The sequence below is a fragment of the Ursus arctos genome, unplaced genomic scaffold, assembly GCF_023065955.2.
Source record: "Ursus arctos isolate Adak ecotype North America unplaced genomic scaffold, UrsArc2.0 scaffold_5, whole genome shotgun sequence".
Taxonomy (NCBI): Eukaryota; Metazoa; Chordata; class Mammalia; order Carnivora; family Ursidae; genus Ursus; species Ursus arctos.
In genome coordinates this window covers 57074231-57102021 of record NW_026623067.1, presented here as the reverse complement: position 1 = coordinate 57102021, position 27791 = coordinate 57074231, and the positions used below count along the sequence as shown (strand labels likewise).

General features: G+C 38.2%; 1 protein-coding gene across 2 annotated transcripts in view; it reads left to right on the top strand.

Annotated features, from left to right (window-relative positions):
- Positions 1–27791, top strand: part of MRPS27 (mitochondrial ribosomal protein S27) — an 88097-nt gene that overhangs the window by 2691 nt on the left and 57615 nt on the right. The window contains exons 1-4 of one of the 2 annotated variants that reach the window (XM_057307440.1): positions 4192–4255; positions 15448–15549; positions 15790–15860; positions 17874–17932. In XM_057307440.1, coding sequence (XP_057163423.1) covers positions 15807–15860; positions 17874–17932 — 113 coding nt within the window. In that variant the 5' untranslated portion in view covers positions 4192–4255; positions 15448–15549; positions 15790–15806. Of the gene's footprint in view, positions 1–4177; positions 4256–15447; positions 15550–15789; positions 15861–17873; positions 17933–27791 lie in introns of those variants that run through there. The other variant, XM_026498816.4, reaches the window with a different exon arrangement.

Genomic DNA, 27791 nt, shown 5'->3' with positions numbered 1-27791 from the left:
TTAACATTCTGTCTGGCTTCATAGGAAATCTTTGATTCTAATGTATATATACAGACCTTCCGAATACTATACGGAAATGCAGAGATTTTTTAAATGACATAATTTGTAAAGTATCAGAAAGACAAACATCTTGCTTTAAAAGGCTTACAGAAATGGAATGTTTTTCTTAAGGTGTAGTAATTTCCTATTGTTGTTGTAACAAATCACCACAAATTAGGTGTTTTAAAACAATACAAGTATTATTGTACAGTTCTGTAAGTCAGAAGTCCACCATAGGGTCTTGCTGTGCTAAATACAAGGTGTTGAAAAAGGCAGGTTTCCTTCAGGAATCTCCAGGGGAAAAATCTGTTTCCATGTCTTTTCCCTCTTCAAGAGACCCTTTTCATTCCTTGGCTGATGCTCCCCTTTTTCAAACATCTTGAACGTGAGCAAGTCAAGGCCTTAGATCACTCCATCCTTCACACATCATAGTGTTGCAGGATTTTTTTCTCTGTGGGTGCCTACAGTTCTTGGTCATGCTACTTCGAAGAATGAAGAGATAGACCAGACAGAGTGGTAGGCAGCAAAGCAAGGTTTATTGAGTGATAACAAAGTGATAGTACAAGCTCCCAAGGAGGGAGGGGACCCAAAGGGGTTGCCACCAGAGTTTCTAAGTCCAGGGGTTTTTATGGGCTTGTTGGCAGGCTGTTTCAATCTGATTAACCCTCCCTGCGTCTGTCATCCAATCAGATTTTTGTCACCTACCTATCATATGGGAAAGGGTGGAGGGCTCCTTCCGGGATGGTGTAAAATTCTTTTAAAGGTGGTTTCCTCTTAGGGTGGGGAGCCCTTGTCCCTGCCTGCTTGCCTTCCAATTATCCTTCATCAATAGGACCTGTCTTCCCCCCTTTTTCACTTTTAAAGACCTTGTGATTGCATTAGGCTCACCTGGATAACCCAGTGCAGTCACCTCATTTTAACATCAGCTGATTGGGTGATCTTAACCTCAATCCCCTTTAGCTGTGTACTCTAGCATATTCACGGGTTCTGGAGATTAAGACATGGACATCTTTTGGAGGGTCATTATTCTGCCTACCAGACTTGGCCACTCATTCCCACATTTATCATTGGTTTCTATCTAGGAAAATTTTCCATTTGCCAAATTTAAATTCTTCATCCTTAAACCCATATCCTTTTGTTCTATACTCAGTGGAGGTGGAAAGTGATTACTGGTTACTTTCTTATAAAGCAAACATTAAAAAATTCATGTACGTAAGGGTTGCTGGGCTTACCTTTTGTAGATTTACTGGTCCTCATTTGTTTTTTGTTTTCATTTCATGTGATCCCCTTTGAACAACTGCACACAAAGGGCATTCTGGGACTCCTGTCTTTCCCCACCATTTCTTTCCCTGCTTTTTTTGTCTTCCAATTCGGAACTCTTTGAACATTGACCATAATTGTCTTTTCTGACTGCAGAATACGAAGGGGTGATTTCTTATGCTAGAAACATATGCTAGAAGAAGAAATAGAGAATAAGTAAGAAATTATAATAATAGAGAATAAGTCACTGGGATCCTGAAGTATATAGCTTAATAGTCCTTTGCTCATGCTCACATTGAGATGAGCTGTTCGTTTCCCACAGAAAGGAGACACCTTCCTGGTTTTAGAAATTTTGCATAGAAATGCTGCTGTAAATTATGAATGGGTTAGCTGAATTTATTCTTTTAGTTCTATGTAAGAACATGCAGGAACCTTAATTATCACCAAGGTCAGCTCCTTCATTTGTAACTGCAGGATCTCTAATTTTCTACGGGCTGGTAAAATTCAGACCAAATCTCAGTTCTCCCACTCCTGACTTGTTGTACAGCTACACAGTTAATGCCATTGGATTTTATTCATCCTTCTCAGCAGATCTAGGAATGTAACTAACAATTTATAACATCGTTTCTATGAAAAATGTGTACTTTGAAAAAAATCTATGAAGAATGTTTCTATGAAAATGTATTATGCCAAACATCTAATTTTTTAAAATAATCCACTTGAAGTGTAGGCACTTTTTAATAGTTATTATTTCTTTAAAAATATCTTAGTTCCTCTTTGAGACAGTCCTTGGAAGTTTTTTCATATTACTGCATCATTGCTTAAGCTTTAGAGCTCAAATTTAGCATATTATTCTAGTAAAGTTTTGACCTGTAATTACGGTAAGGGAGGTTAACTCTCTTTAATTAAGGTAATTAAGGAGTGGCCTTTTGTGCCTGGCTTCTTTTTCACTTGACATAAAGTTTTCAAGGTTCATCCATGTTGTAGCCTGTATCAGTACTTCATTTCTTTTTATTGCCAAATAATCTGTTGTAAGAATTTATCACATTTTGTTTATCTTTTTATTAGTTGTTGGATATTTGCATTATTTTCACTTTTGGGCTATTACGAATAATATTGCTATGACCATTTGTATACCAATTTTTGTGTGGATACATGATTTCATTTCTCCTGGATATATACCTAGGAGTGAGATTGCTGGGTTGCATGGTAACTCCACGTTAATGATGTAGGAAAGACGTTAGGGTTCCTAGCCGAAGGCCAAGAAATAATTCTTGAGACGTCTTTGGTGCAAAAGGGTGGTTTTATTAAAGCATGGGGACAGGACCAGAGAGCAGAAAGAGCTGCACTGAGGTCTTGAGGAGAGGTCCATTATATACTGTCAAGGTGGGAGGGGGTTAGAGATAGTGTAAGCCTCCCAGGTATTTTGGAAACAAGGTTTCCAGGATCCTGAGGGGGCTAGCTATTGTTAGGAAAGGTCATTTATTACTGTTTAGTAAAAACTCAGTCTTGAGACCCTTCAGATGTATATCAATGGTTCATATACTTGGGGGATGATTGCCAACATGTATCCTGAGGGGTAGAGATAAAGGAAGTTTCCAAAAGAAATTTTTTGTGTTAGAGTAGACTTACAGGGGCCTGGGGGTTGGGCTAAGATTGCCTTTTGCCCTTGGCAAACTATCAACATAAAGGCATTTGAGTCCTTGGGGAATGTCACTGTGCCTGTTTGAAGGACTTGTCAATGGGCTGTAGGTAGTAAGGAAATTTAATAATTTTTCTTCTTTGTTTCCCACATCATTAACATTTTGAGGAACTGCCAAACTTTTCCAAAGTGACTGCGCTGTTTTACATTGTCACCTACGATATATGAAGGTTCCAGTTTCTCTACCTCCTTACCAATAGCTGTTATTATCTTTTTTATTATAGTCATTCTAGTGAGTATCAAGTGGTATTTCAGTGTATTTTGCATTTCCCTAACGGCAAATCATATTAAACATCTTCCCATGTACTTGTTGGCCGTTTATGTAGGCATTTTTGTTTTTGTTTTTAAGAAATGACTGTTCAAATCCTTTGCCCATTTTTCAGTGGGTTTCCTTTTTAAATTTTGAGTTGTAAGAGCCATTTACATATTCTGGTTACAAGTCCCTTACCAGGTAAGTAATTTGCAAATATTTTCTCCATTCTATGAGTTATCCTTTCATTTTCTTAATGGTGTCCTTTGAAACACAGAAGTTCTAGTTTTGTTTAAGTTGGGGCTCATTCTTTCTCATTCATTCCTTGAGCTCATGTTAATCTAGCATTGCCATGTGCCAGTCATTGTGCCAGGTGCTGGGAATACAGTTATGCCATCTAGTGAGTTACCTCAACTCTGGCTTGTTAGGTTTCTCTTATTTACTAGTAGGATGCTTGGTTACTGGGTAAGATACTCTTTGCTTTATGTGAAGTAAGGATAAATATGCTGATCCAAGTCAGATGGAAATGTTTTTAGGACTAACTAATGATTATAAAGCATTTGATTAATGAGTTAACCAATAGTTTAGCCAGTATTTGGGTTCTAAGGAGTTCTAGGACTCACTTTGGCTATAATTTAGGAGCAAGAAATGGCTTCTAATCCTAAAGTTATAGGAACAAAATTACCAGCATTCTTACCGTAACATTATTATAGAAATATTCAGTTTTTCTGTATCTTCTACTTGTTAGAGGTGGAATGCATGTTGTCATGAACTGAATTATGAACTCTGCGATATTGGTTATAGTATCATACTAGAATCTTTACATAACCTAGTTCATTGAAAATATGACAAAGCTATGTTTAATAAGACATATAAACTGAACCTGTTGTGAAGCCGCACCTGTTAATAATTAACTTTTTCCTCAGGTGAAAGAGGCCTGCTTTCTGCAGCATATGTGGACAGCCACAAATGGGAAGCAAGAGAAAAAGAACACTGTCACCTTGGTAGGTACCTGTTGGGCTGTTAGATATGTCATGTCAGTCACTCTATATGTTTACCATCATGTCCGTATCATGTATTTATGAAATGATGCTTCTATGATGATCCCATTCACATAAGCATATTTTAAGTCTTAAAAAGAATTAGACTGTTATTTTACATGTGGCAAAATCATTTTTGCTATCCTATAAATTTCTGTTTCATTTTTGCCTTGATTAGTCTCCCTAAGTTATGTAAACAATTTTCTTTCTTGTTTTTTGTCCAGTTTAGTCATATAGTTAGTTACCATGCAGGTTGTCTCTGTTTTATATTACCTGCAGAGAAAAATATATTTTATATTTTCATCCTTTTTTATTGTCATTTCTTAACTTGTGGTCTTTAGAGTTCTTTCTGGCTCTTTTCTATTTTATTACCAGGTAATAGAATTGAAAGCAGTGTTATAATCTCATACAAACCATTTAGGGAAAATAGTTGCATAACATCTTCTCAGGCAGTAGGCCCCTAATTATATTTCCTTTTCCTTGTTCTCTAGGTCGTATTACATAGATAGTAGCCTTTCTTTTCTAAAATAACAAGTCTTAGGGGTGCCTGGGTGGCTTAGTTAAGCGTTGACTCTAACTCTTGATTTCAGTTCAGGTCATTGTGTCAGGGTCGTGAGATCAAGCACCACATCAAGCTCCGTGCTCAGCATGGAGTCTCCTTTATATTATCTCCTCCCTTCCTGCCCTTCTCCCCACTCGTGTTCTGTCTCTGTCTCTAAAATAAATAATGAAATCTCTAAAAGAAGTCACTGACCCTATGAGCGCTTTGTAGAAATATAAATACTTCATATATGTAATGTACATTATATGTAACATTATGAGGACATTGATAAAATCAGACAATTGGTGATAGTTTTATGGGACTGATGTAATTTTTTGATCAATTCCATTGCTGATCTAATATTCTCCCACAGATTTCTTTCTCTGCTTTTTTGGGCTCATGTTAAAGAATGAAGTCCCCCTGTGTTTATGGATTCTTCTAATAAGTGAGGAAGGAGGGAGACATTCTTTTGTAGCTGTCTGTAATGGCTAGCTTGGGTGGGGAGGGGTTTCAGAGAACTCATCATTTTCTCCCTTGATGATGTTACTGCAAAGAGCAAAATTGGTTTGTACATCCTGGAATGGCTGTGTAGGCAGGGGCTAACCAAAGCAGAGCTGTGAAGAATCTAAAGGTAAGTAACTACATAGTTGCACTGAAATGTAGAATCACTGTGAATAGATAGAAATGCAGATGGGTACAGACGTGGTGTACTGGCAAAGTCCAATACCAGGAGTGGCATTATCATGTGGGACACAGTTGTAGTCACAAAATGGTGAACAACTCTTGGTAAAGTTCTGAACAAATCTAAGTGCCATCTTCAGTTTACATGGTAGTTGCATCTATGGAAAATTCAGCTTATTCTCAGATTTCGCCCAAAAAAACTTTGCCTTTGTTTATATGTAAGGTGGAGTTAGTTCTATTATCAACAGGTTGATTTTTTTTTTTTTAATTCGTGTTAATGCCTGCCATGTCAGAGATGCTATGGTCTGTGGGGCAAATATTTTAACCTTTTATTTGTAAATAATTTTAAACTACAAATACTTGTAAGAATAATACAAAGAGTATCTTTATACTTTGCCCAGATTCACCAGTTGTCATCATTTTGACCCTTTTGTTTTTGCTTTCTCATTCTGTACGCACTTTTAACCATCTGAGAGTTTGTTATATTACGTTATAGCCCGTTAAGCTGAGTGCTTTCGTGTACAGTACCTGACATTTTTTAAGAAGCCAGTCCCTTTTTTTAATAGAATATTCTTCTTTTGGGATTTGTCTTGTATTTTTTTCAAAATTAGATTCAAGAAAGGGTCCCCTGGCCAGATTATTGTCAGTAATGTTGTGTCCTTCTAAGGATGTCTTCTCGTCTGGAGACACTTGATGTCCATCTGCCCCTCACTGGTGAGGTTAACTTTGATCACCCAGTCAAGTGTGTGTGATTTTTCCCCTGGAGAGTTACTGTTTTTCTCCCTTGTGACTAATGGGCAGTCTGTGGGGAGACACTTTAATATCACGCCAGTGTCCTGCTGCTTATCAAAAGTTTCCCCCTAAGTTTAGTATCCATTTAGCTTCTTGCCTGAATCAATCTTTACTATGGTGGTTGCAAAATGATGGTTTTCCAATTCGTTAATACCTCCACATTTGTAATTAGTACTCAATATTCTAATGTGAGTAAGAGCCTTCTGTTCCCTTCCATTTCTTTCTCTGTTTATTATCAGCATGGTCTTGTGGATTCCTGTTTTTCTTTCAATGATTCATTACCATCCTTATTATTTGGGTGGTCACATTGTTCCAGTGTTGGCCGGTAGAAGTCCTTTCAGCCTGACTCCCAGTTTTCCATCTTGTACATTTCCTGCTCGAGCCCTGGAATCAACTGTTTCTCCAAGGAGTCCTGGTTCCTTTTAGTAAGGAATGGTATTAGAAACCAAGATTTCTGCACTAGGTGTCCTCTTGCTACTATGGAGTTTTTGTTTCTTGGCCTGTTCAGTGGCTAAAGCTAGGAAAAATAAGTATACATAGCCATGTAAACATATATGTACATTCATGCATATAAGCTTACCTGTACATATTTTACAAATAATGAGTTCATGCTGAAACCTCCAATTCCAGTTCATCCCCACAGAACTCTTCCTTGCCTTCTCTAGGCCATATTTATATCCCTTCTATACCAAAAACTCTGGCTTCCAACAGGGACAATATTTTGATGTGTTGGACAGTCTGTGCATTGCAGGTTATCTAATTTTACTGTCTTCTGCTCATTCAGTACTCCTTGCATTCATTGTGATATTCAGAAAACACCCCCATATTTCTAATTGCCCTCTGGGGCCATTAGTACTCCTTTTGGGAACCGTTCCAGTGATGAAACCAACATGGACTCCATTAATTATATTGCAGAGCTTGTTCTGGTATGCCATGCATGAACTGTAAGAAAAGTGCTGTGGAAGTGCAGAGGAGACAATGAAGAATTTCAGGAAAGCGCTTGTTAACACTTTCCTAGGCATGCAGGGAAAATTAGAAAAGACCATTGTATTTGGTGCCTTGGTATAGGATATAGTCAGCTCTTTGTTATTAGGGGACAAATTTATGGGAAGGTGTACATAGATTCCTGAATAAGCAGAAGCTGTTTGCCGAAGAATGAGTGTAATAGAGTATAAGAAGTCTGCAATAAATAAATAGCAAATGTAGGTAACTGTCTTTGTTAAGATTAGTACACTTGGAAAAGCAGTAACAGCTACCATTTACTGAAGACTACCCTCCTTGAATACCCTCTGTATATCCTGAATCCTTATCTAGTCAGAATTTTTTCCTCACCCTATATTCTTACAGCACGCGTGGTACCATCCTTGCACGTTTGATGTGGTGAAAAGTCTGCACTTGGGGGGCAGACATCTGGATGTGAGCCCTAGCCCTGCCAGCTTTCAGAAACTGTCATTTAACCTTGTTCCTGTAGCCATAAATTAGGATGATGATAATGCCTGCTTCAGTTAATACCCTACCATACAATAGGTGCTGCAGAAATAGGTGGAATGAATGAATTTCTAGGCCCCTTGATTCTACCCCAATATAAAAGATAAGGGTATGAGGTAAGGTTTTGAAACTCAAACTGCTCGGGAAAAAAAAATAGAGGCTCTTTGAGACAATATTTGTTTCTGCTGTGTAACAAAATGTAATTAAAACTTTCGCGCCTATATGATATTACTGCGTGTATTCCCTAACTCTGGGGTTTGGTTTGAGAGGTGTGTGCTGAGAATTCAAGCGCTGAGCCAGGGGCTGCATCCCGAAGACCGTGCAGTAGGTGGCAGCGCCGCCTCTGCCGAGACCGCTGCGCAGCCTTTGGAACCTGGCCTCTGGGTGCGGACCTTTTCGGAAGCCGCCCCCGTACGCGCTTGCGCGGAGTGCTGCCCTTAGCATGTGGAGCGCTGTGATTGGGCGCTGCGACCTGGTGCGGGATCGCTGATTGGGGGAAGGAGGAGGGGCGATATGAGGCTTTTACTCCGCGCGTCTCTATTGGAGGGCGTGGGGTGGAGTGGAGCGGAGTGGGAGAGGGAAGATGCCTGGGTGTGGGTGTGGGGCTTCGACTTCCATCTGCTTAAGTGATTTCGCCTCCAAGCGGAGTACTTGCGGGGGAAGTGTTCAGTGTTTTCTCTGATGGGCGTGAGGCTCTGATGCCTCTTGTTCAGTCTCATTAGTAATTTTCTGTTAGAGCCTTGGGGGCGGGCTAATGGGGATCTGTCCCCCTCCCAGTATGAGGGTAATTTATTGATAGGGAGCACTTTGATTAAAACCAGGAGTGCTATTTAGTACCTACACTGCATTTTAGGGATCAAGCAGGCCATGAATGCTCCTCTCACGTAAGAGTCAAAGGCAACCTTCATTCCTTGCTGGTTCTGTTGTAAGCACTTCATAGGTTCCGTCCCATTTAATGCTCACAACAGCCAGCTAATGCAGGTGCTGCTATTCCCCGTTGTGGATGAGGAAACTGAGGCTATATTCTGACACTTACTTAGGGCCATTGCCTTTATGGTGAAAAACAGCTTTCTCTGTGATTGCTGTAGTACCTTCACTTCTACCATAGCGTCTTCCCTTGCACTGAACAGTAGATCTCTTGGTTTTTAAAAAATACATTTTGGTTGCAGAATAATATATACAGAAATGTGCATAAATCATAAAGTATAGATTGATGAACCCAGTAAACTAATGTAAGAAATAGAACATTCCTCCCACTCAAGAAGCCCTTATTGTTGCTCCCATTTCCTCTGAGGAGGAACTTCTGACACCATGGGTAAAATTTTTAAAAAATGTTTTATAATGGAAAATGTAAACATACAAAGGAGAGTGATTGAAATGTGGAATCCCCAGTACCGATCATCTGGCTTCAACAGTTACCAGCTCATGGCTTACCTTTACATCATCTGCAATTCTCCCCTTCTGATCCTCTGGTTTGTTTTGAGGCAAATCCCAGATAGTATGTACTTTCCCCCATAAATATTTTAACATATATGTCTCAAAGGTAAGGGTGTTTTAAATACCATTATTACACCTAAAATGTTAATAATTATGTAAGCATGAAAGGTACAGTTAGTGTTCAAATTACCTGGATACTCTTATAAATCTTTTTAATGGTCTGGTTGAATCAGGATTACGTGTAAGGTCCATACAGTGCAATTCATTTTTTTCTCCCCTTCTCTTGCCTCTTTTAAAATCTTTTTTATAGAAACATACAAAAGTAGAGAGAATAGTATAATGAATCCTCCTGTGTCCTGTCACCTGGCTTGAACAATTACCAATTCCTTGCTAGTCTTGTTTCATTGATCCCCTTTCCCATCACCTGATTACTTTTTAACAAATCTTTGTTAGATCATTTTATGTGTATTTTCACATGTACCCCTAAAAGATAGGATTTTTTAAAAAATATAATACCATTGTCCTTTTTAAAAATTAGTTGTTCCTTAACATCATTAAATATGCCATCAATATTTACATTTCCCCAGATGCCTTATATATATATATATTTTTTTTTTTTTTTAATTTACAGTTTCTCGAAATGGGACCCAGATAAGTTCATACATTGTAATGTGTTGAGATGTCTCTGAATTATTTTTTAATCTGTAAGTTTCTCTTTTTCTTGTAATTTATTTATTGAGGAAAACAGGTCTTTTGTCTGAGAGTTTCCCACATTCTGAATTTGCTGTTTTCATCCTTATGGTGGTGTTTAACATGTTCCTCTGTCGTGGTGTTTAACATATTCCTTTATCTTCCATATGCCATATAAAGCTGGCAGAATAGGAGGCTCGATCAGATTCACGGTTTCCTTTTTGTTTTTCTTTTGGCATGAATACTTCATAGGAGGTATTGTTTACTTTTATCAGAAGGTACACAGCGTTTGGTTATCCCTCTTTGATATTAGAGGCCTTTCATGATCATTGCTTATGTATCTATTATTTCATTAGGAGCTGCAAAATGTTACTATTTTAATTGTATCATTTCTTCCTCATTTATTACTGAGAAAATTTTTTACAAGATTTTTTTTTTCATCAGTTTAGTTATCCTGAGATACAGTTTTTATAAAGAGGCAGCTTTCAAGATAATCCTACCATCCTTTCATCGTCCTACCCTCCTCCAAAAATGATCAATGAGGATATATATTTTTTTTAGATACTGTTATGAACACCTGGATTTAAGCCTTCCACACATCTTAATCCATTACGGTTGATGTTTTTATTGAAAGGGCCTTAGTTCTCCAACTGGGCTTTTAATAGAGCCCTAGGATTCTTGAGCTTTCCAATTCAAGTCAGAAGATTGCCATTTTAGACTGTTTCTGTACTGGGCTTCCCTTTGGTTAAAATAAACACTGAATTAAAGCATTGTGTCTGAAATTCCTCCACTAGCCATGCAGATCTATTGAGGAGGTACAGGGTGCAAGTTAACAGCATTGGCCAGTTAGCAGCTTTTTAATTACAGACTAGGGCCCACAGTGAATAGGACTAAGGAGAAAACTATTTTGGGGAACCGAGCAGGGCGCCAGTAGGAGGGCAGGCCTGATGAGGAAGCTGCCTGTGTTCCATCGGAGGACGTTCTCTCTCTTGCATCACCTTGCTAGGGGTAAGGGCCCTGGTGATGGGCTGAACTGAATTTCTGAGCCTTACTGAATTTTTCACATTATATGTAATTATAAAGTAAAGGACATCTTTTGGTTTTAGTTATTTTTTTGTTTTTGTTTTAAGAACTCCCTTTCCAAATGGAAAGAGAATTACTCCATTGACACATTTGAGTTCAGGTTGAAACTAAGCACTGTGGTCATCTTCTCCCATTAGCTGAGGTTTAGTTTTGCTGTGTCATTGCAGCTGGGGAGGTCTTTAGCTTGTTGCAGTGATTTTTTCAAACCTTGTTCTTGAAGCCTGACAGAAATCTTCTGAAACCTGCTTTTCTGACTTTGTCAGTTCCATATTTGCATCTATATCTGATATTTATTTATTTATTAGGTTTCATATTTATCATCTGGCAGTTCTAGAGATGGGTCCGAGTTGTGCACATCATCTTCCTTTAGTCTCATTTTCTTAGTATATATGTATATAAAGCTTGCTTTTAGATTTTCCTTTATTGGAACTATTTGTTTTAAAGTTTCTGGTGATAAACAGATACATGGAAACCTAAATATCTATATTCAAAATGGTTTCTAGGTTAGTTTTTCCTACTTCCTTCTGTTGCTTCTATACATATGTCATGTGTGCTTGTTGTTTTTTTAAATGTGGGAAACAAAAACATATCTTCAGACTGTTTTCTGATCACTTCTTCTAGAGGATACAATAATAACTTGTATCTAATTCTTTATTACATAAATTAGATAAGGTATACAAATATTCATAAGCCCAGAAAAAGTTTAGTGTTGATTGGGTAACAATGATAGACATTTACGTAGAAATCATGAAAAACCAAAACCATCTAATAATTTTTCACCTAAAGCCCAGTCGTATATTTGAATTCTTAAAAAATATTTAATTTAGGTGTTTTATTTTCCGACTTATTCCAGAAATGGAATTCAGTTTGATATCCTCTTTGAGCTTATGAGCAACATCCAAGACTTATTTTGTGTTCCCTCCATAGTAGTACTCAGACATGATTCATTCTAGTTTTTGCGAGGGTGCATCAAAGTCTCTTGGGGCTTTTGTTTAAAAATTTTTATTTCCCCAGTCTCACCTCAAGCCTACAGAATTAGAATCGCCCTCTGGGTTTGTGAAACTTAGGGATCTGAAGTTTTCAAAATCTTGCAGGTGATTCATATCCTTGACCAGGTTTGTGAATGATTACACTCCTATACTTGGAATCGTGTAGGGTCCTTAATAAAATCTTTTATGACCTTAGATCATCAATGGTATTGTTTTCTTCAGACAAGAAGAGCATTTATACTAGTATACATTTCATTTTCTGGACATACTTTCACATTGTCTGTACAGCTTTAAGTTTTGTTAGATGAAGATCCATTTTCCCATATAGGTTTTGTTGACCTCAACCATCCTCTGCAGTGTATATTCCTGAGGAGCTGAATGACAGGCAAGAAGGCATCTTCCTTGGCACATTTCTTTGAAGAAAACCTGGGCATCTGTAGGCCCCTCACTGAAACATGAAGTGTGATTTTGGCTGTTGAAGCTCATGGTCCAGAAGCCTGTGGTGCTGGCCCTCTGTAGGCCACAGCTGCCCCAGCTTTCCTGGCCATCCCTGCTCTGTGCATTTTCTGCCTCATTCATCACACTGACACTGTCGCATAAGGTGATTGGTCACATATAATATTTAGCAGCAAATCCCTCTCTGACTTCTAACATGCAAATGTTACTCCTCTGATGCTGGCTCTGCAGCTGTTGCCTTTTTGAAGCCCCAACCAATTTCACTTGACTGATGATATCTTGGTGTGAAGGATTAAAATGGAATCTTGAGTTACCACAGTATAGAAGCCAACTCAATCGAGTGTTTATCGTCAAGATTTGGTATCATGAGACCGCTGTTTAGTATCATTCTGTTTGCAATATTAATTTGCCTTAATGTGAAGAAATTTTAGGGACTTCTTTGTGTGTGTGTTAATCTTTAATCACCTGGTGCCAATCCTTTTAAGATAGTCATAAGAAAAGTAAACTTTTACATCATATCAGGTTTTCAGGATTTTGTGTTGCTTTCCAGCAGTAGCTACTGAGTCATTGAGAGCATTGCCCCAGGGAAAGAGGAAAAAATGGTTAAATGCACAGCAAAAAGTCTTCAACAGATACTTGCTGATTGATTGCCTCTGTCTTCTTTTTCCTTGACACTAATTTCTTCTACCAGGGAGTAAAAAAAACTTGGAAATTCAATTACTTTTTTTTTTTTTTAAAGATTTTATTTATTTATTCGACAGATAGAGACAGCCAGCGAGAGAGGGAGCACAAGCAGGGGGAGTGGGAGAGGAAGAAGCAGGCTCCTAGCAGAGGAGCCTGATGTGGGGCTCGATCCCACAACGCCAGGATCACGCCCTGAGCCGAAGGCAGAAGCTTAACCGCTGTGCCACCCAGGCGCTCCCAATTACTTCTTTCTCCTTCCTTCCTTTCATCCTTCCCTCCCTCTCTCTTTCCCTTCCTTTCTTCCTTTTATTCACTTTTTAAAGATATTTGTTGAGTGCCTTTTATAAAAACTGTTCTAGGAACTGAGAATACATCAGTGAATTAAGTCCTTGCCTTCATGGACTTTACTTCTAAGTATAAAAGACAAAAACAAAAACAAAAACAAACAAACACGCACAGACCAGCTGATGTAGACATTTGTAGGTCATAGAAAATGTTTTGGATTTTATTCCACGTATGATAGCAAGTTTTTGGCTGGTTGAGAAAAGTAAATGGCAGGATCTGATTTATCTTTTATTTATTTATTTATTTATTTATTTTATTTTATTTTATTTTTTAAAGATTTTATTTATTTATGTGACAGAGAGACAGCCAGCGAGAGAGGGAACACAGCAGGGGAAGTGGGAGAGGAAGAAGCAGGCTCCCACCGGAGGAGCCCGATGTGGGACTCGATCCCGGAACGCCAGGATCACGCCCTGAGCCGAAGGCAGCCGCCTAACGACTGCGCCACCCAGGCATCCCGGATCTGATTTATCTTTTAAAAGGCTTACTCAGACTGTTGTGTGGCGGTTAGATTGTAAGGGTGGAGGCAGTAGTTAAGATGACTAGTCGGGAGGTGAGAGATTAGTAGTGGTAGTGGTGAAAAATAGATATTTATATTTCAAATCTAGAGCCCATAGGATTTGCTGACAGTTGGTTATAGAATGAAAAAGAACGGGGTTTAGGAGAATGCCTAGGTTTTTGACCTGAATAAGCCTGCAAATGTAGTAGCTGTTTACTGAGATGGGAAATGCTTGGGAAAAACAGGTTTGAGGAGAAGGTTGGAGAATTAAGAGGACATGTCATGTTTAGATACATATTAGACACCCAAATGGAGATGTCACCTCTGCAGTTGGAAATACAAGTCTGAAGTTACAGGCAGAATTCAGGGTAGGCATATACATGTGGAGCAAATAATCCATAGATGATGATGAAAGCTGTGGGAGAGAGAATGCATGAGATCACCCAGGGACTGAGCAGATGGTGAAGAGGAAAGTCTACCACTCAGGACTCAGGCACTCCAGCATTTAGAAGTCAGCAAGAGGAAATCTTGCAGAGGAACCCAAGAAAGAGAAAAAAGAGTATTTCCTGAAGGATAGAGTGATCAACTATGTTACCATGCTGGGGAGAGGTCAAGTAAGATGAAGATGAAATATTAACCCATTGGATTTAACAATGTGGAGGTATCTTTGGTGGTAGTGAAATGATGAAAACCAAAATCTGATTTGAATGAGTTAGAGAGAATAGACCTAAGGAAGTAGTAACAGTTGTATCAGGGAGGACTCTTTTGAGAACTCTTGCTGCTGAGGGGAACAGAACAAAGGAGAAGTAGCCGGAAGGAGAAATGAGGTCAAGGGAGATTTTTGTCATTTTGATTTTTTGTTTGTTTAATAAAGTTCATTCATTGTTAAAAATAGAAGGCAGAGTGTATGTGCACAGATTCTGATAGCCTGGAAACCTGGTGGTAGGAGGATGAACTTCTCTTTATTGCTTCTATTTTATACTCAGGGAAATAAGACACAAAGAGCTGAGGGGAGGGGAGAAGGGGAAAGAGCATATTGTAAGTTTGAGAAGCAATGAGAAGGTGTGAAATAATTCTTTTGGAGAGTATGTTGCTTAGTATTTCAGACTTTAAACTCTGAGATAACAGTGTAGTCTCAGGAATGTGAAGTATTTCTGTGGATATTTTGCTTAAAGGAACCAGAATAGGAATAGTTCAGTCCAAAACTCACTAAATGTAGACAGAGTGCCTCTCTGATTTGTTCAGAAAATGTATAAAAGTCATTTGATAAATTCCAACCTTTAAATTTTTGAATCACTAATTTAGCTCCCTGGTTCAAAATGCAAAAGGAGTAAATGTGTAAGTGATGAAGTGTCTTCTTTCCTTGGGTCCCTACTGTCTTAATTCCTTTCCCTGGAGTCTGTCAATGATGACACTTCCTTGTGTTTACTTCCAGAGATACTTTATTGATCCAGTTTTTTTTTTTTTCAAGTAGGCTCCACGCCCAGCTTGGAGCCAATGCGGGGCTTGAACTCATGACCCTGAAGTCGAGACCTGAGCTGAGATATTGATCTATTTTTTAAAAGCTAAATATATGGTAGGATTTTTAAAATAATCATTATTCCAATTAAATAAATCATTTTTGAAGATATTACTAATATTCCTTTATCCTCTTTAATTTATACAAAAATGATTTATAAAAAGAGCAAGAAAGAGCATCTGTTTTAATAGTGACTTTACAATGTTGGCAGCCATCTGGCAGGAGTTGTATCTGTTAGATTTTTCTTAAGAAATATGTATATTTAACAAGGTTCTTTTTCCTTCTTTGTCTTCACAGCTGATCTAGCATCTTTAATGGATAAAACATATGAGAGAAAGTTGCCTGTTAGTTCTTTAACAATATCACGGGTAAGAAAACTTAAACTTGTATATTTTCGAAGGAGGACCAGAGGCTCTTTATATAGATGAGACTGTGTAAATAAAGACTATCATTCATAGGAAATATTTCTTTAGAGTATGGTATGTTTTTGTAGTTACTAATAGATGTTTCGTGGTAAAGTAGCAAATTTCTATAACTGAAATAAAAGGTAATAAATCACCAGACTCTGTTATCAGTGATCATTGTTGTGTATCTGATTTATTTTTATTCTTCCAGAATATGATATTCTATTCTGTGATACCATGATTTTTTTTAAGTTGGTACCACCCTTCAAAATAATAGTATTCATTTGTTAATATTGGAAGTAATTTTGATACTTGAGAAAGGCTATAAAAGAATGGATATTGTTAACGTTAACTCCTGCAGTATGGTGGAGGGGAGAACAATATTAGGCTGGGAATCGGGAATAGTAATAGATAGTAACCATTACTGAACACTTTCTATGCCAGCCATTGTACTAGTTTCTTAATGTACATTATCTTTGTTAATTCTTATAGTGGCTATTTGAGATAAGCACTGTAAGCTGCTTTTTACATGTAAGACTCAGAACTTGATAACTTTCTCAAATTCACACAGTTCGTAAGTAGAAAAAGTGGGCTTCAAACCCAGATCTCTGTGACATCAAACTTCTTTTCTGTTGCCTCCCTCAAATGGAGATCTTTTCTTTATCATGAATTCACTTTGTGACATTATCTACTGGGCCTTTCTCAAAAATCTCCTCATTTCCAGTGTGGGATCAATAGTATCTCCCTCACAGGGCTGATGCGAAGCTAAATGAAATCTTAGTTGTGAAAATTTGTTGAAATTAATGGCACCATAATATTCAAGATGTTGTTAAGTCTAAATGAGGAGAAGTAAAGAAACTTATCCTTTTTAGTCTGGGTCCTTTCTTTCTCCCTCTTGATATTTTCCTTTTAGTAGGGAAACAGTTTTAACTAGGTCATAACCTAAATTGTATAGACTTATAATTTTCAGAGGGAACTGAAAAGCCATTGCTCCTCTCTTACATGATGGATAAAATTTCTGTATGCCATAATACTTGATATTGTTTAAGCAGCACTTTAGAGCTTAACAGGCATTCATGTACATTTTCTCACTGGGGCTCACACTCTTCAATGCAGGTGCCTTTATTCTAGTTATGCAGATGGAGCAGCTGAGTTCCAGAGCAGCTATGCCATCTGTCTCTGCCACACAGCAAGCAATCAGGAGAGCTAGTTCTCAACTTCAAGTCCTGTGTTTGAAGCGTATTTTCTCTGCTCCTTAATGAGATCTCTAAATAAAATCCTTAAGTCGCAGACATTTTTAGAAAGTCTCCCCCTTTTTACTCTCTCTTCCTCTTCATGAGGTTTTAATTATATTCACAACATGCATTTTCTCCTACTCCATCCTTTTTGCCTGTGTTCTACTTTAGGGTAGAATCCATCCTTGGAATAATTATTTCTGTTTGTTTCTTTATTTTAGAGTTAAGGAGCACACACAGGGAATTTATTTTTCAAAGGAAGACTTTGTTAGTGCAAGGATCACAGGTTGACTCAGAACCAGGGTAGAAAACCGAGTAGGAAATCATTTTCTAAATTTAGATTTTCATCTCTTGGGCCATATTTTTTCAGCCATTAGAGACTTAATCTTTTCAACGATGTGTTCTCATGTTTGGACCTTGGAACACAGAAAATAGCAGGGTTTAAAGATAAAGGGAAATACTGATAACTAATTATACACCTAGTAGGAGGAACTCTCTCTTGTTCTGCAAGTTTCATGTTTGGTTTTCAGTTTATCTAACCAAGGTTGATCTACATATAGAAAAAGAGAAGCCATTGTATATTCTTTGCATTAGAGTGAAGGGTTTCAGGGATGCAGTCATACCATGCAAACAGTGGTCCAATAAAATGGGTATCTTTTCTTTTTTAAGGTCATTGTGTGAATTAGATCCAATATATGGCACAATCTGTATTCAACCAAAGGTTTATTTTTCTGTCTTTTAGTTTGTGGACAACATTTCCTCTAGAGAAGAGATAGACCATGCAGAGTATTACCTTTACAAGTAAGTTTTCCATTTTATTTGGTTGTATATTCTCTTACAAAAGGTGGTAGGTATTATATATGTTTAGCACCTTGCTTTTGAAGTTTACATTTTGGAGATATTTCCCTATCAGTTATAGATAGCTTCCTCATTTTTTATAACTGGATCATATTCCATATTATGAATATATAATTAAATCAGTTCCCTGTTAGGGACAGGAGCTTGAGGTTATTTGCTCTCTCACTTTGTATTAAGCGCAGTGGAGTAATGAACAACCTTGTACATATGTAATTTTGCACATAATTCTCATAAGTATATACATTTGTATTTACAATAGCCATTGCCAAATTGCTTTCTGCTGAGATTTCACCAACTAACATTCCTGCCGGTGGTGTATGAGAAAGGCCTGTTTTTACAGTTTGGTCAACAGGAATTTTCACACTTCTGGATTTTTTGTCATCTGATAGGTGAAAAATTTTATGTATCTATTTACTTCTCTCCCTTTCTTATTTGGATGGAAATACAGTCCGTATGTGCTATTCACCTATTTTTAATTAACACTATATTTTAAAACTTTTGTACATTACCACACTTACTTCATTCTTTGTCACAGCTGTGAACAATCCCACTGTGAACTATAGACACACAACGTGTACAAAGAAAAAGAAGCATGTTCAGTACAGCACCATCTATAGTAGCAAAAGACATGAATAACCTAAAGTTCATTAAATAAGGGGCTGGTCAAATAAATTTATTCTGATAGTTGGTTTTTTATCGGATATCTGTCAAAATGATACCCTACAACTTTTTATTTTGATTCCTTATTGTGTTTTAAAAATCTGATTTATGATTTGTTCCAATTGCTAGGTTTCAAAAATAGACTCCAGTTGAAACTTAAAATGTTTTCTAGTAAGCATTACATTAAAATTTGCCATTTGATTTTATTTTGCTTTGAGAGAGTGTTTTATTTTTTCCATCTGGGTACAATTTTTAAAGCTTTCTTTATACTGGTGAAAATTTATCCAATTTTCTTTCATGTGATTTTACTACATAGTAATGAGCCCTTTTTTTTCTTTCTGAATTGGGTAAATTCTACCACCTTTTTCCTGTTTAAATGTAAATCTTAAGCAGATTAGATTCAAACCTGAAAACATATATTTTAAATCTGAGTTCCCTTTAATGATATCATAAGTTTAAATTCTTGGGGCGCCTGGCTGGCTTAGTAGGTTAACCATCTGCCTTAGGCTCAGGTCATGATCCCGGGGTCCTTGGATCGAGCCCCGCACATTGGCTCCCTGCTCAGCAGGGAGTCTCCTTCTCCCTCTGCCCCTCCCCTGCTCGTACTCTCTCTTTCTCTCTCTCAAATAAATAAATAAAATCTTAAAAAAAAAAGTTTAAATTCCAAGTCCTGAAATCATAATTGCAAGTGCCCTCCTACTCTCCATTAAGATAAATATAAAGGAATTCCTTGATGAGAGTAAGCCCTGCCTTTCTTGAGTGGTTCTTTGGCACTGTAAGTCTCCTTTGAGAGTTATTTTTGCCTCTGGTGGAAGGTGTATTTGGGCTAGCATCTGCCTAGTTCTCACTCTTTTGCTTTGTTGATGGCAAAATGCAGAAAAGAGTTACAATGTCTAAAGAGAAATTATTTCTTAGAATTCCATCCTGTGGGACACAGTGCCATAGCCTTGGAAGAAATACAAATTTACAAGTACTGTAGCATGTAATTGATTTCAGGGATTCAACATTCAGCAAGTAAGTGTTTACTGAGCACCTACTGCATGTCTAGGCTGTGTCAATGTGCTGGTATATAGTGACCGATAAGTTAAACATTGTCCCATTCCTCGTACATTAAAGTCTAACCGAGTAATTTAAGTCCCGCCTTTAAGACCTCCATCCATGATTCTTCACATGATGTTTGGCCTGGAGTCTTACTGAAAGTTTCCTAAAGTCTCTCTCCTGTTTCCATATAGAACATATACAAGACTCTTACCCATCTTAAATCTGAGCCGCTGTTTAATTTGCCGTCCCATCCTTTGCTTAATCAAAACTGATGTTCTAACATGATTTTGAATGTCAATAATACTTTATAAAAAAACAAAACTAATGTTCTGATTATGACTTAAATCACTTTTTTATTTCTATTCTTTCTCCTCTCTTCCATTGCCAAGAAAATTGGCTCTCTTTTTCTCAGCTTTTTTTTTTTTTTAAAGAAATAAACATTTTTGTGACTTCATGAGATTACTGTTATATGTGTATGGGGCTAGGTATAACCCCAAAAAACTGCATCAAGATGTAGATAATGGAGGTTGGCTAGATTCACTCATTAGCTAAATGTCTCACTCCTGCTTTCCACCCTTAGCGAGTATATACAACAGTTATGCCTCAGAAAAATTAGAAGTTACAAGTTAGAAACTCTTGGGGTTTCTCTCCATTAATTGATATCAAGAATGTTAATCCTGAAGACACCAGGGGCCTATGGTGTTTCCACTGGTTAGGCCTTCTGCATGCATTCCAGATGGGATGACTGTAGGCATCTTAGAGTAACGTTACAATCACAAGACTAGGGTGAGGAAATGTTGAAGGGATTTCTTAATCCCAGCTTCTTGCGTGACTGCCCTGAGGACGTCTCATTCCCCAGGCAGTACTGTCGTTGAGAGTAAGGCCCACAACAGGACTTTGAGCTGCCACCTCTGTCATTAGCTCAGCTTTTCCACTGCCTCAGCCGGTGCAGACCAGGCTCAGCAGGTGTAGCATAGCTGCCCCATTTTCTCATCTTCTAGTGATCAAATCTCCCCAGTGATCATGTAAAGAGGATTAGGGCCAAAGAAGTTTGGAACCTAGAGGGATCAGTGGCGAGCTGACTGAGCATCTGCCATCCTATCAGGTGCACGAGTAAGTGGTTCCAAGTTCCAGCAGTTCAGGGTGCTGCTGACACATGCCAGCTTGTTACCATCCTGTCATCCCAGGAGAGAATTTTAGCCTTTGAATCTCCTGAAGGACACAGGTTTAAAAGTTTAGGGACTTCAAGATTAAGAGTCCCAGGGATCTTTCAAGCAGAGTTGGAAAGGCTGCTGTTGAGAGAGCAAGAGGGAGGAGAATTTCCAACCCCCCCCTTTGGGCTGAGATCTGTTCGCTGGGGGCCTACAGTCCGATGATCAACTTTTCCGCCACCGTTCATTTAAAAAAAAAAAAAAAGGAAAGGGAAATGATGCACTAAACAAAGAAATAATGTGAGCTAAAGATGAAGTACAATAAATTGAAGTACAATAAACAAAACCCAGCAGCTAAGAAACAAGAAAATAAGGCATGCTAAGAGCTGTTGGGCTATCACAAAATAAAGGAAATATGATTAAAACAGGAGAACAAAAAAGTGAAAAAGAATAAAATGGGGTAAGAAGGACCTGATCCAGTACATATTCTATTCACCAAATATGCATAGATATGGCCAGGAGAGTGGGAAATAGGCAGAGGCATGCTATTGCAGAAATACTCTCAGCGGGCTGAATAGTAACCGTTTTTATGAGTTGATTTCAGGCTATGTTCCCAGAAGGCCTGGAGCTGGCTTCTCATAGGGGTTTGGGGGTGTGGGTTCGGGGGGGAAGAGGCAGTGAGGGGAGAAACCAAGTGCTGTTGCCACCAGCCCTCTGCTTCTGTTACGGCCTCTGCCTCTGCTTCTGTTTAAGCCAGAGAAGCTGTGTCTCCAGCTGCTTTATGGATCAGGGTCTGCAGAGAGAATTCAGAGAGGTATGTGAACTTAGAATAAAACTATGTATTTTTTTCACTAACCTCTCAGTAATATTTAGCATTTCCTTTCATTATGAATACAGGCAACAGATCACAGTATTATAAGCAGCATCTGTGTCTTTCTCACTAATAGAAACAGGTTTTTCCAATGGCATTACGTTTATTGCACATCTTAAATTATGCTCATCAGTGCTTAGAAATTACATTGGGAATTAAAGTGCTAGAGAAGCACATGTTCCCACATCTTAAGGATTTTTTAATATTTTGATAATTTTATTTCACTATAATTGGTTTCCTTTGTGATCCTCTGTGCTTTTATTTTATGCATGTAAAACATTCTGGGAAGGGGCTTATGAGCTTTCAGAGTTCCAGAGAGTTCTATGCTACAAAGAAATGTCAAGAACCCCGCTATGAGATCATGTTTGAAAGAAGGTCCTTTGCTTAGGCCGATTCCTGCTGCTTCCCCCAGGCCTTTTGAAGTTTTCTAGGTCTTTGTTTTTTTCTTCCTACAAAGAAGGCTTTATTTTCTTAGTTTAGTTTAGACTTTAGAGAGTAAGACAAACATATGGCTGATAGGTATGCTGTTTTCCAAATGAAAGCTTAAATACAGCCAGCCTCCTGAACTTCCCCACCGAGCTGGAAGAAGGTGAGGGGACGGTGAAGAGAAGAGGACAGGCCCCTAGATGCTGTTGGCAGGAGACCAGTGTGGGGGTGACGTGGGGTAGGAACAGGAGCACTTCTGCTGGGTTGTGGTATCACCAGCCCTCTCGCTTGGTGAGGGAGAAGCCATGAGACTGCCCAGCCGTAGCAGCAGAGGTTTTGAGGCACCAAGGAGAAAGGTAACCCCTCAACTGATGGCTGCTGAGAGGAAAGGTCATTCAGTGGGCATCTGACTGCTGAGTCATGCTTGATATTTATTAAAAAGAGTTTTATATGTCCCAGGCTAGTGTTAAAAAGAGTCGAGCAAAATAGTTTTTCCCTTGGGCATAGGATTAATTTCTGCTTCCTATTCACATGCCCTCTCCTTGGCTTTTGAAGAAAAAAGTCTTCTACCTTTGCTGTACTATACATTTAGAACATTCCTAAGAATTAGATTTGCATCTTTATTTTACTGATGCAGAGACTAAGGCATAGAGATTCACAGAGAACAGCCAACACAGACGATGTACAGTAAGCCACTGCCTGTGCCAAACAGAAAAGGGAAGCCACAAGGATGGAATGTGAACAGAGACCAATATTACAAAAATATAGTGTTTTCCCGGAGCAAGATATTATCAATAAGAATTCCAGAGGGGGCTATAGTTTTTTTTCAAGGAAGCTGAGACAGAAGGGATTCCCAAGGGACCAGAGTATAGAGTATGGTAGAGCAGGAGAAAATGAAAATTAAGAGATAGAAGGAAATCCCTTACATTTCTTGTAGTCTGTGGGTCATTGGTGGTACTTGGCTTCTAGAAACTGTGATCTTAGCTTTTTCTCCACAGGAGATCCCCTTTTAGGATCTTTCAACTTGAGGTCAGTGTTATAGCAAGCTTGTCTAGAGTTTTCCTTTATCATTTTGTGGAGAGCATCTCTTGGGCCCTAGATCTAGTCAGTAGTTCTGAGCTCAGGACTCCCCAAATCCATGTGCACTGCCTACATGCATACAAATGATCCCTGAGGCAGACTCTGTGTCTCCATTTTCAGGAGATAAAACTGTTTGTCATCAGTAAAATTGTGGCACCAGTAAAAGCTATTATTTTCATGGTTCTAAGAAGCTTTAACAATTTCCGTATCAGTATTTGGTTATTGCATTAATTGAATGCAACCTCAAGCCATAAAAATTCCTTCTTTCCATATGGTATCCTCTTTACCAAGGATGTTTGCACATCACATCTTTAAAGTCTTGTTTAGACTTTGAAGTACTTTTGGGACCACAGCAATTTAGACATGCATGAAATGAAACTTGTTCCTTTTATTATCAGAGTGTCAGTAATCAGAACTGATAATTTAATCTGCAACATGATGGTCATTCCTGAAGGCTAAGTGATAGAAATTTCTAATGTATATAACAAATTCTGTTTCAAGAATATAACATTTTTTTAAAGTAGCCTTTTAGGGACACCTGGGTGACTCAGTCAGTTAAGGGTCTCACTCTTGATTTCGGCTCAGGTCCTGGTCTCAGGATCAAACCCCAAGTTGGGCTCCTTGCTCAGCAGGGAATCTGTTTGAGAATTCTCTCTGCCCCCCCCCCCCCACTCATACACGCACGCTCTGTCTCTTCCTCTAAAGTAAATACATTTAAAAAAATGAAGTAGCCTTTTGGTTTTTAGCAAAAATTTGGGGAATGCTGAATTAATTGTCATTCAGTAAGAAGACATGGTTGCAGAGCTCCATGAGAAGGTCTTTTTCTCCGAATACAGCTCTGTTGCCAACACATTCATCCACACTGTACCTTGGCCTCAGGCATCTTTCGTGAGTTGCTTAACTGACCTGGCAGATACCAGGCGTCCCTGGTTGGAGACGGATGGCAGGTCAGGAACAGCTGGGGTGAGGCAGATGGCAGCCTGCATGTCTCCAGGTCCCAGGTTGGCAGCCATTCTAAAAAAGGATGGACCAAAATAGCTTCATTTTTCACTAAACAAAAATAATCCAGTGTTTCCTTAGAGGGTGAGCGCCCTACCCTAGGCCTATGTTGTAAGAATCTATGTCTGCCTGTCAAAAGAGGGGAAGGTGGGAGCTTATTAGGAGTTTAAGCAATAGTAGTTTTCCCTTGGGGGCATAGAGATTATATATTTCAGCAATAAAAGGAAATTAGAGATTTTTCTGTTAGCGTACTACCAGGTGTCATTATGTTTGAATATTAAGAAAAGAGTAAGAGTCCGGGGGAGGTAAATGACTCTTAGAGCATTTTTTTTTTTAAACACTTCCATACTTTAATATTGCTGAGTGCCTTATTTACTTTTTATTTGCGGATCCTTACTGCAGGGCTGGGAGAGAGTTTCTTACTGTTAATGACTTTGCATTAGAGAATAGAAGTTGTCAGGGGCAAGAGCCACTGGAGCAGTCTGCAGGGAGCTGGGGTGAGAACTCTATGTGCCTGCTCCTCCTTGCTTTGCACTTCTTTCCCCACTGGTCTCATTTCAGCCAGGACCCTGGTCAGAGCAGCCCTGTGGAGGTAACCAAGGGATCTTCCTGGCTTTTGTTCACACGTCCTATGTAACTTTCCCAGAGTGATCTGACACCATAGTTACTTTCTTTTAGTCCTCTGGTGTGATGAGTACTCCCCTGGAGGCTTTTCTCTTAAGAGTCCCTAGCCATCCATGTGGCTACAAGCATCAATGTACAGGGCTTTGTAGGCACGGATCCTTTCATTTGGTGTAAACATCTAGGAGTGGAATGGCTGGAGCATTGGTAGGTAGACATTTTCCAAACTATTTTCCAAAGTGGTTCTCTTGTTTTACATGCCAACAGCAGTTCCAGTTCCTCCACATTTTTGCCGACACATTTAACCTTGCTAATAGAGTTTAGTGGTATCTCATTGTGATTTTACTTTGTATTTGCCTAAATGACTATGATGTGGAACATCTTTTCATGTGCTTATCTGCCATCCCTACATCTCCTTTGGTGAAGTGTCTGTTCAAGTCTTTTTCCATTTTTTTAAATCAGGTTACTCATTCTATTAGTTCTGAATGGTGAGAATTCTTTTTCTCACAGTCGTCTCTTTTCATTCACTTAACAGTGATTTTCAAAGGATAGTTTTTAATTTTGATGGAAGTCTAGTTTGTCAAGTTTTTTCCTTTGGTGGATTATACTTTTGCTGTCAGTGAAGAAGTTCTTGCCTAACCCAGCACCATAGAGATTTTTCTCCTGTGGTTTCTTTTAGAAGTTTCATAGTTTTAGGCCTCACAGTTAGGACTGTGATCCATTCTGAATTATTTGTTATATATGGTTTGAGGTAAGAATCAAAGTTAATTTTTTTGGCATAAGAGTATCTAGTTGTATCAGCACCAATTGTTGAAAAGACTATTCTTTCTGTACTGAATTACCTTTTGAGTTGCTTTGAAAATCAGTGGTTTGTATGTGTGTGAGTCTACTTCTGTACTGTTTTGTTCCATTGACCTCTGTTCCATTGTTATCTTGATGCCAGTACCACACTGTCTTGATGGCTTTGGTTTTATAATAAGTCTTAAAATTAGCTACTGTAAGTTTTCCAGCTTGGTTCTTTTTCAAAATCATTTTGGCTGGTTCAGGTCCTTTGCGTCCCATATCAGTTTTAGTGTGTGTTCACACACACATGCACACACACGTACATTGTTAATGTACAGAAATTAGGAACAAACTCAATTCAAGAAATATGCATTGAATTCCTGTATATTTAGAAACAAGAAGAGTAAGAGGGAAGATTATAAGGAGTATGAAGGGGGATTGATTTTATAAAAGTCAGTAGTCATTCTTTTTCCATTGAAGGCAAAGTTAAACTGCCCTGACAGAATTTGAGATGGCAATACATGAAGACAGATTTCATGTCTGTAAGACAAATGATTCTCAGTTCTGTTTATAAGGGAAGTTCTGAAGCTAGTAGAAAATTTAAGAGAAGTGTTTTTTAATTTGCCCGAACTGTGGGTGTTCAGAGGAAGGATATGATATAATTACTGCAATCAAAAAGATTATAAATTGGTTGGAGATAACTAGATATGTGGAATAATTCAAAATCAACACAAACCCAATGTATAATAAATGAGTAAATTGATTATATTTATGTAACAAGTTGTGCTTTAGAGAAAACATGCTTCGGGCATGCTGAAGAGGAAGTGTTGTTCATAAAGGACGTAGTTTGAGATAGCCTTGAAGAACGGACAAGTAGAAGGAACAGGAACAAATGTTCACGATGGGAGAAGCAGTATAGGTAGAGCAAAATAGGGTAGGGCAAAAACTGGCTTTATGGGGGACAGGGGACTGCTCTAACCAGAAAGACTGGGACTTATTAGGGAACAGTGAGAAATAAGGTAGGAGATCATAGAGGGAACAGAGTGCTGGCAGGGGAGAAAGGAGAGTTTAAAATCTGTCATTATCATACATTGCTAGTAGATAAGTAAATTGGTACAACTTCTGTAGAGAGAGAACTTTGGCAACATATATCAGAATAACAAATGCATGTACCCTATGACACAGTAATTTCACGTCTAGGTATTTGGCTTCATCACACATCTATGAAATAATATCCATGACAAAAACTGAAAGATTATGTTGATCAGTAGGGGCCTGATTAAATTACAGTAAAATATAGGGCATTAAAAAGAATGAAAACTTTATTCATATTTCCGATGGGACAAGTTATAAAGTGCATTCAGTGAAAAGAACAAGGTATAGAACTTTTTGTTACATTACCACTGTGGATTCTATGTATATGCAATATGTATATACGTGCTTTTATACATACATGGATATATGTGTGTACGTGCATAGACTGTCTCTGGAATGATACGTATATACACATAAAAACTGGTAATAGTGCTTTCTTTGGGAGAAGAGACCTGGGTGACTTTTTTTTCTTTTAAAGGACCTGGGTGACTATTGACTGAATTCTCTTTTGTACCTTCTGAATATCATATCACAGATATATGTTACTTATTACTTTTTACTATATTACTCTTTAAAAATAAAGAACCTCAACATAGTTATCAGTAGAGTCTTGAGAAGTGTGTATCATAATAGAGGTATTTCAGGAATATTAGTAACAGTAAGTTTGGATTGAAAAGGGAAAATATTGGGTGGAAATTAATTGTCTGTGTAACGTGATAAAGGCCTGATCCAGGTAGTTGACAATGGAAATGAAGAGAGCAATGTTTTGCACATAGGAGGGGAAAAAATCAATCAACAGGATTAATGACAGATTGAATATAAAGGTAGAAAACAAAAAGGGTCAAAAATGAGCTGAAAATTGAACCTCAGTTAATGAGAAAATGGCTAGTCCACTGATGGAAGTTTTGAACTGAAAGCAGATTTAGAAGACAGCAAGGTGGTGGGTTTTTCTTTTGTCTTTTCATCGTATACATACACATTTCTAAGTTTGCTGAGTCACATCTTACACCTCTTTACCACATGTGAGCTGTTTGAGAGGAACTGGTCACAGACCTTTAGAGAGAGAACAGCTGCC